The sequence below is a fragment of the Pholcus phalangioides genome, unplaced genomic scaffold (genome assembly GCF_987345545.1).
Source record: "Pholcus phalangioides strain wild (caught in Gottingen) unplaced genomic scaffold, Ppha-v1.0 ptg000011l_1, whole genome shotgun sequence".
Classification (NCBI taxonomy): Eukaryota; Metazoa; Arthropoda; class Arachnida; order Araneae; family Pholcidae; genus Pholcus; species Pholcus phalangioides.
In genome coordinates, this window is record NW_028301604.1 from 13,675,931 (window position 1) to 13,690,333 (window position 14,403).

General features: G+C 34.9%; 1 protein-coding gene across 2 annotated transcripts in view; it reads left to right on the forward strand.

The window, feature by feature from the left end:
- Nucleotides 1-14,403, forward strand: part of LOC149080084 (zinc finger TRAF-type-containing protein 1 homolog) — a 39,520-nt gene that overhangs the window by 1,021 nt on the left and 24,096 nt on the right. For both annotated transcript variants that reach the window (XM_089239060.1, XM_089239062.1), the window contains exons 2-4: nucleotides 2,810-3,048; nucleotides 7,150-7,361; nucleotides 12,710-12,896. In XM_089239060.1, the coding sequence (XP_089095186.1) occupies nucleotides 2,810-3,048; nucleotides 7,150-7,361; nucleotides 12,710-12,896 (638 nt within the window). The remainder of the gene's footprint in view (nucleotides 1-2,809; nucleotides 3,049-7,149; nucleotides 7,362-12,709; nucleotides 12,897-14,403) is intronic.

Here is a 14,403-nt window from a genome sequence, read left to right on the forward strand (position 1 = left end):
CATACTTTCCAAATTTTATCTAAACTGACAAAAGTTTATCTTAACTGACAAAAGTTTATCTTAACTGACTATGCCAAATATTGCGAAGTGGCAAAGTTCCAAGTCCAATACAGGGTATGAAAATTGGTATAAACTGGTTGAAGAAAGAATGGAGATAATGCAAGGAATGTTGAGATGCAAGTGAATGTTGAAAATTTTGTGGTGGATAAAAATCTAGCTGTCCTATTTATAAGTCACTGGGCATCAATGGTTTGATACAAAACTTGAAATCTTTCGTATGGTTTTTTGGATAAGCAGAGTTTTCACTAATCGGAAAGTGGTCTAGGTCCCATTCACTTACTGTCGACTCTATTATATTTACCTCAACTATAAAACATCTTTCTGCATTTTGAGGGGGAAAACTGATCAATTGTGTTGATATCAGTTTTTCCTGGCTCTTTCATTTTTGATGGACAATAAAGCCAACCCTCAGTATTTCTTAAATTTGAACTTCTAAGGTAATTTAAATAGGCTTCAGTTTTAAGAAATATCTTTGTCTTGGCCAAGCAACTGAAGCAGTCAAGTACATGAACAGTGCTGGACAAATCGCAAAAAAATCTAGCCACCAGAATAATTTTTCAGACATCAAAAAGTTTTACCTAAAGAAAAAGGTCCAAAATAATGCTGCTTTTGACTTTATCAGGGCATAGTGACCTTTTTTCATGTAGGCAGATATGCTACTATAAATTTGAAACATTTTGTACTGCTCTCAGCCAGCAATTTCGTAATTACACCAAGAAAATTTTAGGTGCCAATATCAATTTTTTAGTCACCATAGCAACCTGGCGCCTCAACTTTGTCCAGCCCTGTTGCACACAATTTAGAAATCTTAATGATGAAGCTATAGTATATTATCAGCAGATCTGCTGTATCGATGTGTATTCCACACATAAATTTTGTTACATTGAAAAAAAAAGTTATCCTATAACCTAATGCTCTATAATCTGTAAACACAAAATTTAGTTGGGTTTTTTTACATAATTTTTCTGATTTTTTTTTTTCATTGTAGACTTATAGATGCATGGGATATAGGCAGAAAATTATGGTAGATGTTTTTGTGTTCATCACAATGCTGCCAAACTGTTTTAGTTTTAATATTTATGTGAATTAAAAGCTTTTTGATTCAATGAAAATTGATTTGGTTGAAAAAACTATTTTTTTAGTTAATTTAAACCATCAATTTATTTCAAGAATGGGTTTAATTGCTTAAGTTCTACTTAAATATTAATTAAAACCATATTCACAGATGAAATTTTTGCAACAATTTGGAATGTAACCAAACAGATGTTACTTAACAGAATGTTAGAAATTTGAATGTTACCAAACAGCATTTTTTTTAATAAAAATTATTCTTAGTTGTGTCAATTTAGAGATGCGTTTTCACTTTTTATATGATCTCACTTTTTTTGTGGTGCAAAAAAAGTAGTAAATAGGCAACTGTCATTGCTAACATATCTGTGTGGTGATGCATCATCATTCATTATAGGTCATCATCGACATAGGTTCTTCAGGGAATGTTAACCCTCTATGGTCCCATGTATATTTGAATATACGTGTATATACAGTCAAAAAACCTATTATACCTATTTCTTTTCTCAGTTTTATTTTTCATTGTAGAAAGTAGATCTTTTAGTGTCATTTTAGTACAAAATAACTGTATAGACCTGAGTATAATACTTTTACATCTGGAGAGAGTTAATTCCTTGTGGGTACTACTTTTTTTAGAGTTGCTGAAATTTTATGTGTGCAAAGATTTATAAAATTACACAAAATTAGGGAATTGAAAATAAAATTCAAGGTAAAACTATTCTACTTTGCTAAGATTTTAGCTGTTTATAAATAACATTTAAATAAAGACAAATTGTACATTTTAACCACAATTAACCAGTTTTGCTCAGACTTGCCAAATCTTGGGTGCCAGCTTACCATAACAAGTAGAAAATCTTTATTTGCACCCAAAATTTTCTATATGTAATTGCTAAATCAGTCTGGGGATGACTGAAAATTTTCTGATTCAAATTCCAATTTATTCATCTACGTCATAGAATCAAGCATATTTAGTATTTATCTATAATTAAATGCCTTCCGACACGGGAAGGAGTCTTCAAGTCTTAGAAAAGTAAAAAAATATATTATTTAAAACTGGTTTTTCTTGCAAAAAAAACCATGCTTATGCCTCTTAAGGTATTTGACTGATGCCTAAATTTTTTTTCTGATTTGTTTAGCTAATTAAAAAACCCACTCTAATTAATTAAATTGTTGTAATAATATATTGTTTCAATTAAAAATATGCTAAAACACCACTCATTTGCATCAGTAATTTATATGAAAAAATTCTATACTTTTTTGGGGGTGAACCATATAGGGTTAACAAAGTTTATGTGTGAGTCATAATATAAGTCCCCATGAGAAATTAGAGTGGCATAATGATATAAAATTATATGCATCTTAAAAATTTTGAAGATGCCAATGTTTTTGATATAAAACCTAGTGTTTTCCTCCAGTTCTGCCAATGCTGTAATCCTAATTTTCACAGATACATGTTCATAAGTCATGCTTTCCCTTGCATTTAAAAATCTTAAATAAGCATTTGTGTTATGAAGTTTATGTGAATTTGCATTGTGTACCAGGGAGTTATAGTAAGTAGTGTTGTGATATGATTATCCTAAATTTTCACCAGTTATGGTCTTTTTTGATGACTCATTTTTTGGGTGATTTTAAAGTTTGATGCATGTATTTCTTGTAATTATTTTTATCCTATCTATCACAGTGTGCTAATGGTCATTTGATGTGTGCTGGGTGTTTTACACATCTTCTTGCTGATGCTCGATTACGAGATGAAACTCCACTTTGTCCAAATTGTCGTACTCTTATCAGCAAAGATATTTGCTCTCGAAATTTAGCTGCAGAAAAAGCAGTTTCTGAATTGCCAGCTGCATGTCGATTCTGTTTTAAAGAGCTACCACGTTCTCAACTTGATTACCATGAAACAAATTTATGTCTTGACAGGTTTGTTTCCCCCTTTTCTAAATAGATTTTGTCACATAAGTGAAAAAAAATAAATCCTGAAATGGAAAAAAAAAATACTGAAACAATTTAGATAAATTAGATATAAAGGAGTTTTTGTGTCGTATATGTTATATTGCTTGCAAGACATATATCAAATTATTTTATTTCTACCTATTACTTGAAAGGCAGGAAAAAAAACATTTTTTTTAATATTTGAAGTGTTAGTTTGAGAGTTAATTTTTTTTCTACCACTAACCACTAATACTTTTTCTTCTTTACACTGGGAAATGTATTTCAGCACCTCTTTTTCTTTGCTAGAGACTGGTTTATACAAAAACGCTTATTAATTGTATTCATAGGGAAGAAAAGAGGAAAAGTACTGACTGTGTGATGGAAAAAACAATATTTTTTTCACTCGCCAAAATTCGTAAGGGAGTTAGCCAATCTACATGAGCAAGGATTTCTGAATTATCCAGATTTTGGATTCAGCTGTTTCTATTTTATTCCCAATTTTCTAAGCACACTTAACATTAAGCCATGAATTACTTTGAGCCATCTTAAGATAACAATAGGCTCCTAGACTGAGCTTTGCACTGGGACACCTGTGCCAACCACAATTGATAACACTATGCAAGATTATATATATCATTACCCTCTCATGCACTAAAAGGTTCCATGCTTTACGACAACCCTGGACATATATAGATTACTGGTTAATCAAATCAGCTGAAGTAGCAGTTCTCAACAGTGCTCCATGAAGCCCTTGGGGCTATGCGTGTACTTTTCAGAGGTTCCGTGGCTGCAAAAGAAAAATAAATCAGTGAATTTGATAAATTTAAAAAAAAAAGAGGCATACAGAGTTCTGCTATAGAAACGAAAAACGAAAAAAGGCTCAGCAAGTCAATAAATATTGAAAACTGCTGAGCTAAAGTAATTTAAAGTCTATCTTCTTCCTTTCTGTAGCCAATTTCTCCTGACTCGATCTTCAATAATAGATATCTACAAAAAATCAGCAATAAGTAGGACCCTGTCTAAGTAGCCCTCACATGGGGGAAATTACTGTGTTGCAACAAAAATTATCAATGTAAAAATAATGCACTGGTTGAGAACTGCTACTTTAGCTGATTTGATTAACCAGTAATCTATATATGTCCAGGGCTGTCGTAAAAATTATTGATAAAAATTTGATAATAATTATCAAAATATATCTAGGGAAAAAAATTGATGCTGGTTTCAAAATTTATGTGTATACTTAAATTAAGCAACTGTTAATTAAAGCATTTCCTACATATCCAGGTTTATTTCATCATTATAATTAGTTGATGATTAGAGCATATCTCTATCATACTTTTCCCACAGCCACAACTAGATACATGGTCAACCGGAGCAGGCACACATTTTGGTGCCTCCCTTAACACTAGAAAGATGGGTCGGGGACTGTACCTAGAAAGACGGGAAGACGTCTGTGCAACCCCATTGCTTTTTCTGGCTATTTTCGAACATTTTAGTATTTTACATAGCATTATATAATATTTTTATGACAGAATGTAGTTATAACAGAAAGAATTAGTGGGTAAAACCATTGACGTGTTAATATATTTTATCATTATTTAATTTCAAAGGATTCTGGCGTGCGTGTGCGCAAACGACCTCTCTTGATAAGCATCAGAGTGGAGGAAACTGGGGATCTGTGTTTTTTCTATATTCCCGATAGAATTTCAGTGTTACATCGCTTCTAGGTTGTGAATATAATCAATGAATGTGTGTGCTATATTTTTTTCATGGTTGGAAGCACCTGACGATAATCTTTTCAAAGGGTTTCAACAAAGTTTTTTGATTTAGATTTGAAAAATTTTTTCACATAATTCCAATAATGGGGGAATCAGTTTGAATGGGGGAATAAGCAATGAGTTTCTTGTAAAATATTTTGGAATCCTTGACGTTTTATTGGCGAGGAAGGTCCCACAATATTTTGTTCACTTTCATCTGCAGCAGTTTATTCGCTAATGATAAATGGGATATTATTAAGATCTCTGATATTTATGGAAATCAGATGACATTTTGGTGTAGTTCTAGGTTTTCATTTGTGGCTTCAAGGCTTGAGGTTTGCATTGATTCCTTCTCGTAACATTTCATTTTGCATCAGCTGAGGCATTTTCGGGGGTATAATTTTTCATTCTGATTCACACATCCATCATCAACACTGTCACTCACTTCACTAAGATTTTGTATCGGGAGTTTTCATTCTTTCTCTCCTCTGAATTCTCATCATCAGCATTACTGCTTTTCACACACAATCTTTACCAGCTTCTGAAAAGTTTTATCTTCTGTGAATATATATATCTTTTTGCCATTTCTACAGCAATCACAAGCATGTGGATATTTCTACTTTGCAGAACAAACAATTTATTAGACGCAATAACAAAAATACTTGACAACAAAAGCTGAGACACCTGCTGACCGACATCTGTGGATAAGAAGGAAGATTAAAAAAAGTCTCACAAATGGGGATTATACCGTATTAGATGCACAAAGAGACTAATCAAATGAATTTTTACCTTACAAAATCAATTCTGGCAATGTTGGTAGTATTATATGACAAATGTGTTCTAAAATATATGGGCGGATCAGTGTGACGCCCTTCCATCTTTCTAGGTATATCCAGTCTTATCTCTGTTGCTAAGAAAGATAATGAAAAAAGCTTTGGTGTATATAATAAGAACATGATAATTCAGGAAAAGTTGAGAAATTTTAAAAAACTTTTGGTTCATTTTTACTTGAGATATGGGAGCAGAAAGAGCATGCAGTGTCACACAGACCTTGTTCATCTTTCTAGTGTTAAAATTTTGAAAGAGAGGTTATATATGTATATAAAGGGTAAAATTTGAATGCTCTCTTGTCCGGCACCTGGGACACCAGACCCACCTGCTCCCCTTTAGTTGCAGCCGTCTTTTTCTGTATCCTCTTGTCCATCCCCCCTATTCACTATGCTAATATTCCAAATTTGAATCATCTAGTATGCATTTTAGGACATCAAAATCAAGTTATCTATTAATTGGATTAGTTTGATGTCCATCAAACTTATTGCACACAATTTCGCATTTCAACTATCACTAATGAGTATAATTGATGAAAGAATCCAAAATCTTACACTGAATATCAAGAATGCAAATTTGGAAAAGAAAATGGATTAAATTAATTTTTTTCAATTAAAATATATTTGTATGCAGAACATAAAGAGCACTGTCTTTTTTTATATATTGGAATAACGCTATTAATTTGCTGTACTTTTGTTGTATTACACAGAGGTATAGGACACTCCTAAAAGTCTTTTATTTCAATAAATAACAGATATTCACTTTATAAAACAAGCAAGCTGTATAGAAAGATACACATAAAAAAAATGTTTAAACCGCTCTTGTGTAAAATTTATCTTTTGTGACATGGTGCCCCTTACTTCTGGCATACAGATATATACAAAGCATTAGTTGATTTTTGTTTAAAATGAGCTTGAATATATGTTTTTTTTTTAATCTTACTGAGAAGAAAAAATACTCAGATTTTGAGTTTCTATTTTATATAGGCTACATTAATATATACTAAAGAACAGAAGAACAGACAAAGATTTTGCTTTATGTTACTGTTTTCATCTCTGCTTCTACCCCTTCCCAATCTCTATAGCCCCGTTCACATGTGCAAGATTGGGGGTCGCTTTGGTGGTAATTACCGGCATGACAACTTTTTTCCCCTCGTAGGGAAGAAAAAGGTGGGAGAGAAGCTCATCAAAAAAGCCCATCTTTCTTGGGGTGGATTGGAGGTCGACACCGACCTTCTCTCCCATAATCTTTTGCGCCGCGGAAACTGCTATAAGCTCCTTCATCAACCATCTTGAATCAATCACTTCCGTTCAACCTACGTAACCAGTGATGACGACTTCCGGAAAGAAGAGGGGAATTACCGGCATAAACTTAACGTCATGTGAACGGTTTGTAGCGAAAATCCCTGTTACCGGGAACTTCCCGGGATGTTTCATTGTACATGTGAACGGGGCTGAAAACTGCTTATGTATTTTACAGCCCAAATAATTTCTTTTCTTATCAGGTTGACTGAATGTCGTTATTCACGTATTGGATGTCAGTGGCATGGACCACTCTATGAACAAAAATATCATGAGGAATCCTGTGTGCACCCATCAAAAAATGGTGTAGAAGTGATGGAGGCTCTAAAAATTATTGACAAAAAGAAAGAAGATGAATTGCTTGTATCAGCAAGAATATATGATCTGCTTTCTTATGAAAGTATATCATTTAATGGTAAGTCCCCCAAAGCAGAATGTTTAGTACTGTTCTGCGACGAGCCCTCGGCTGACTGGAAATGTTCTGCGGTAAAAATCCCCATACATGTAATAGTGTTTTTTGCACTTTTTCTTAAAATTCTTCCAAATTGTTCTGCAGTAGCAGTAATGTCGCAGATTTCGGCACATTCTGCTCTGGAAGGTGAGTCTATTCCAGTAAAAGTATATTGTATCATGGTAAGTTTATTTTAGTAAAAAGTATGTTGTATATTGGTGTATGAAGATATCTTATGAGTGCTTTCATGTTCTATGTATTTTCTAATCATCTTTTCTATTAAGATATCATTATCTACCTACTGATCTATTTATTCAAATCTTGTGATTCTGTTAATTTGATTGCACTCACAAGGGGGTCTACTCTACCAAAATACTTACTGGGAGGTGATAGTATGCATCAAGACAAACAATTTCTGCTATAAAAGCCAGGGTCACAATCCACTTAATCATTCAGAAAATAGTAATATCAAAAAACACCTAATGCTAAAGTAATTGACAACCAATCCATGAAAAGCATAGCATACAATTCAGATCTATGAGAGGGCATAACTATCTTTCCTTTACCAAACTACGCAATGGCACCTTCAAACGCCATTTTGATCAGCTATTTCAACTCCTTAAATTTATTCATAAATTATGAAGTTTCCCTTTTTCTGTTAAACCAGTTTCCCAAATTTTTTGTCATACCATCCCCTTCAGAAATTATTTTGTTCTCATCGCCCCTCCCCCTCCAACTTAATCCAACCCACATGATCCTACACGCATGCTGAAAATTTAAGTGGTAAACTGATAATTCTCCATTGTAACGGTACGATGATCTGAACAGAAATTGCTATTGATGGCCGCATTGACCTTCGTGCCTTCACTAGAAGTTCAGAGATGGTAGTGCTCTATCAATATGATATCCTTGCACCATTTCTTTCTATCACAGGACCTGGTGCCATGTTTATGGATGATTATTCAAAAGTTAACACAGTTTGTGTTGCCAAGCATTGTGTTCAGTCTGAAATGCTGATTCGTATGGAATAGCCACCCATTTCTTTTGACTCAAACCCAATAGAGAATATACTAGAACATCTGTGGAAAATATTCAACTACTCTCCATGATCCTTCGCAAAGCCTCAATGAGCTGCGAACAAGTCTTTCATTTAAATCAGTGTTTCCCAAAGTGGGCAATATCGCCCCCTGGTGGGCGATGGAATGGTCCAAGGGGGCGATAGAACCTACTGATTTAACATAGGATCCTATGGGTTTACGTGAGTTCAGGGGCGATGAGAGGAAAAAATTTCTGATGAAGGGGGCGATGGAACAAAAAGTTTGGGAGACTATGATTTAAATGGACCCAGATACTGCAAAAGGCCATTGATAATCTTATTATTAGTATGGATCGACATTGTCGAGCCTGTGCATCCAGCATAGATGGTCATATCCCATATTGGTTGACCTTCTCCATTGAACTTCTTATGGTTCGATATATGATTGTTATTTTACACACCAGTTATTTGATTTTTGATTTTCTATTTTCTTTGTAATTGCACCAGACAGTGTGCTTTGTTTCTTTCACCTTATGATCTGTGTAAACTCCAAGAAAAAAGAATTAAAACATTTGCTTTTATAAGCATTTTTGATTCTGTTGCTTAACTTTTGAGCATTAGTGTATATTATATCCAAAGCTTCTACCCAGACAAACAATTACTTTATTGGATGATGTTTTTTTTCTCAGCTAAGATACATGAAATCAATAGGCTTTCTGGATATTATGCCAAGGTGAACTTGATATAATATTCAGAATCCTACCTTGAACATAATATCCAGAAAGCCTATTGATTAAATGCCAAGCAAAAAATTGTCATCCATCTTCACTGCCGCCACCTGGAGGCAATTATCTGAAGTTAAAAAGAAGCTGTAATGTCTCTATTCAACAAATCACGCTACAAGGTGCTTTAAGAGGAAAAAAATATCATCTCTCTATGGTATAATGGTCAATACGCTTGCCCAGTATGTAAGAAATCCTTCGTTTGATTCCCAGTGGAGCAAAACAAAATTTTTTTCCAAGTTCACCTTGACATGATATCCAGAAAGCCTATTGATTTCAATTACTTAATTGCTTGCTTTGTTCTGAAGCCTGTTGACCCCCCAGAGAGAAAGTTGTCTTGCACAGCAGCTCTGAGCATGTGCATTCACCAATCCTGTTGATTCCCTAGCAGTTGCTTACAGACAGCTTTCTGAAAACCTTTGTCCTAGCCCCATCCCTAGTTATAGTCTTGATGTCTGGTATTATTAACCAGTGATGTCAATCTCAGTTTAGCCCTACATATTTTGAGTAAACCTTATCATTGTGCTAAAAACAGCAGGGAAGGCAGAGAGTTACATATCTTGCTGCATGGACCATTTTGACCATAGTATCATGCTCTGAGCAATGAACATGTTGAGCACCCACACATGACAGACTAACAGTAAAGTGGATTTGAACAATGTGCCGTACATATAGGGATCTTATGGCAATTTAATCCATTAATCAGGCACACGTGTGCCTTGAAAACAGATCAAGACAACTCACAGAAGCTAATTCACAATCCCAGCACCCCTTATGTGTGCTGCCTTTAACACCAGATTTATGATTGTTTGGGATATGTATGTTGTGTATTTCAAAGTATTGCCATCTGCCTTCTTAATTGGGAGTGAAAGTGGCTGGTGCATGTGTTTATAATGTTCCTAATAATTTTAGAGCATTTACAGGTCTGCCTAGGGCTCCTTCAAGCCCAGCCCAACTCATTCGCCATCTTTGAGGGCAAGTGTGACATCAGTATTATTGCTATAGCCAATCGCTGTTCCTCCTCTCTATATCTTGCTTTTAAAAAACCTTACAGCGGCATTGATGAGATATCTTACCTCCTTAAAACCCTCTTATTTTGGCAATGCTGAGCCCAGGTGCTCTGTAAAGCAGGCTTTTTTTGTTGAAATTTTTTCTGTTTTCCCCCCTCTGAACCCATCAGATCAACTGCCAGTGGACGAAGTCAGCCATTTTTGTTTAAAACGTTCGGTACTGGAGAGAGAGTGTTTTTTTTCCTTCCCTTTGGAGTAGTAAAGGAATATGCATACATAAATAAAGAAAAAGCCAGAGTGTCTCGCTTTCTCTTCCCCTCCCCCCCCCCCGTTATTTTAGCAGCTGGGGGGAAAACAATATGATATATGCACAAAATCGTAAATATATTTATATATATATTCTTCTTGAAAAAGGGTGTAGCATTTTGCAGAGGGTTCAGTGATTTCCACTGTGGCATGTATTATGCGTATTGCTTCACAAAAACAACAAAATAGATAAAAGAGAAATTTATTCACACAGAGGTGTTACAACCTTGTCGAGCACGGGAAGAAAGACCAATAATTTCTTTTTTTCCTCCACGAAAGCACACGCTTTCTCATGACGATTGCAGCGCCACAGTACCCTCCCCCTCCAGTGCGGATCCCACGAACTAATTATTGACAACAAAAGAAAGAAAAAATATATATATACACTTATAAGGACGAAATTATGCATGCACTCATAAAATGAGACGATTCGGGGAACGACTTGCTCTGCCGTAACGGGTCACAATGGGTTCCCTGTTTGTACTGTCACTGTTAGTGGCAATGTGCGCTAGTTTCACTCGTGCAATGTTCACACATACGTTTCTTCCTTTGCATTTGATGGTGATAGTGTTATTGCGCCTTGCGACCACTTCATAGGGGCCATCAACTGCTGCACGTCAAGTTGTTGTGGGTGTTCGAGATTTGGTGAAATATTCTGTACTTCTGCTTTCCCGCTGACGCTGAGGATCTTGTCTGCCATCTCCGATAACTTTTCCAAAGTTTCTGAACTTGTGGAGAGAATTGCTTGAACTTGATATGGTAACCGTTGTATCCATAGACTTCGAAGTATTTCATTGCTGAGACAGCCACTGGATAGATCCCGCTTTTCTCGGAGTAATGCCGAAGGTCGACGATCCCCCAGCTCGACTTCATACATCAAACATTGTAAGCGTCGCTCATCTGGTTCAGCGAATTCAGCTTGGAGGCGTCTTTTTAGTGCGTCGTACATGTTTGCTGCCGGTGGATTCATGATGAGATCACTCACATGTGCCAAAACACTCGTATCCATGGCTGCAACGGCTGTGTGGTATTTAGTGGCATCGGAGGTAATTCCACTCGCCAGGAACTGAGAATCCAATTTATTGAACCATAGATGGGGTTGTTTGGCTCAAAACAGTGGGGCTTTGACAGCGACCCGGAACATTGCAGGTGGTTGCTCTGATGGATTGGGCATCGTTGGTTGCTCCGATGGATTGAATATCGTTAGTTGCTCTGATGGATTGGACATCGTTGGTTGCTCCGATGGATTGGACATCGTTATCGTTGGATGCCAGGTCACCAAACTATTACTTCACAAAAACAACAAAATAGATAAAGAGAAATTTATTCACACAGAGGTGTTACAACCTTGTCGAGCGTGGGAAGAGAGACCAATAATTTATTTTTTTCCTCCACGGAAGCGCACGCTTTCTCGTGACGATCGCAGCGCCACATGCATATTGGGGAAATTTTAAAAACTGCTTTTAAGGTTAATGATTACACTTCACTTGCTGTTTTTTTTAAGGTGAGGGATGATGAGTCCATGAGTCCACTCTTGTTCCAATGTTCTTCAATTCAATAATAGTATTTTCTGCACAGAAGATTTGTTTTCCCTTCTTTTCTTATAATTCTTCCCAAGATTGTTTTGCAGAAGCACTAATTGTTCTGAGATGTATGTCACAATTTTTTGGGATTTCTGCTTTTGGGATGACTACTACCATATATTGTACATCATATATTTATTTGTGTTAGTAGATTTTTTTCATATATTTTATTCATATTTTTTGTATCTACACTTGTTTAAATAATTAAGTATTTGTGAAACATTAAAAAAATTATGCTTTTATTGCATTCATAAAGCTGAACAAACACAATCACATAATTAGAGACCATCAGTTTTTTTTGTGTTTCTCTAAAAAATATGTTATTCAGGGAAATTTGGGGATTCATCGGTGAATTTAGTTAGTGAATTAGGTAGGAAAAAAACTATGCATTCAGTTGTGCCCCACAGAAATCTGGAATCTTAATAAATCTAATTTAATCCTTGGAACTTGGCCTTGAAGTCTCAATAATTTCATGGCTAGCTGCTCATACATATCCCAATTTATGCACTATTTAAATGCATGAAGTCAACATAATTTCTATCTTTTTAATATGTATTTTAATCCATCTGTTTATCTTAATTTTAATCATTTTCAGATATCCAATTCAAACCATATCGTACTGATGAATTCATCAACAAGTTGTATTATGAAACTTCTCGATTTGTTGCATTTAATAATCAGTGGGTTGTTAAAGCAACAGTAAACGGTAACCAACGTGACCCAGCACAATCATGTGAAAGAAGTTTAAGCTATCAACTGGTCTTGAAAACAAAGATTGGCAGGTATATGCTGATATTGTGTTTTGTTCTCTTTGTTTAATCGTCTGTCATTATTTGCACTTGAGTGCTATAGATACAGTGAAGCCCCGATCGAAGGGTTGTCCAGACCAGCTAAAACTATTTTCCAATTGGAAATATTATCAAATCAAGGATGCTAAAAAAAATAGTATAAAATTCATCCCCTTTTCATTATTCAAAACTTTTTTCCTGAATAGTCATGGTTTGTACATTAAAAATAAACGAAGTTGGTGTTGAAAAGCTATGTTCCAGTGCATTGTTTAAAATGTCAGACTTTTAAATAAGTTGCTAAATTGAGGAACAAACAGTAAATTTCAATTATGACTTAATAATTTCATCATTAAATTGAGCTAATAATTAAATTTAACTTGGGGCCGGAACTGGGGAGGTGATTGTCCTGAGTGGCCAATTCTAGGAGAAAAAAATTACTATTATAACATAGACTTTAACAGCGGACAGGAGGGGCAAAATTATGTTCACCACCCCATATATATGCCCGACAAAAATGGTCTGTCTCCTAGTTACGGTCTTGGTTTAACTATATACGTTCAAACTCATTTAATGTTAGCATGGTAAATAAGAGATGGCTAATATGAGCATCTTCTAAGCCAGCTTTGGTTTGATATCTGATTGCATTGGCACTTAAATGAAAAGTTCAGTTTTTACAAACTTTTTTTTTGGAATTTTTTGTGAGTATATGTGTTCTTTATAAAATTTAAAAGTTCCAAAAAAAAAGTAAAGCTTTCTATTTTGAATACACTTATATAATAGATGTAATATACTAAGTGGTTTTTAAACTTCATCTGTGGACTTTCTCCAGGCTGACAATTGTTAAGGGGTCCCTCACTACAACAGAAAAAGAATGTAAATATCAAATGTCAATGCATGCTTATGGAACATGAAAGCTTGTGTGGACTTGAATATTTTTACAGAACAATTTTTTTAGAGTGAGAAACCCTTTTATTCACAAGGGCTATTATCCTATTTTGAGAAAAACCACCTTCTAACAACATAGTATTATATTACCTGCGGCTGTCAAAATTACTTGTTAAAACAGCCAGTTTTTAAAATCAGTGTGCTAAGAAGCAATTCAAATCACTGCTGTATCATAGTAAAATCAACACTTTTGAACTTTTTTTGTAAAAGAAATTATTTGATTCACTATGAAAGCTGTGTGAAACTTTACAAACTACACAAAGTTTTGGTATCAGGACACCATTTGTTCCATTCAGGTGTTTCAAAAAATGTTTTACAGTCAAAAGGGAAACAGTTACATCTGCAGAAGAACATGAATCTAATGAAAAGTTTGTGCATTACAACTCTGCCGATTATCTACAAGTATTAGTGGGAAAATCATGGAATTAAAAAGTCTTAGAAGGTCCTTAAACAACCTCTGATAGTCTGGTAAGTTCAGCTCAAAACTGATCACCAAACCTATTTTATTGGCAGTTAATGTTTGGAAAGCTTACATGTTCTGAGAAAAAACTTATTT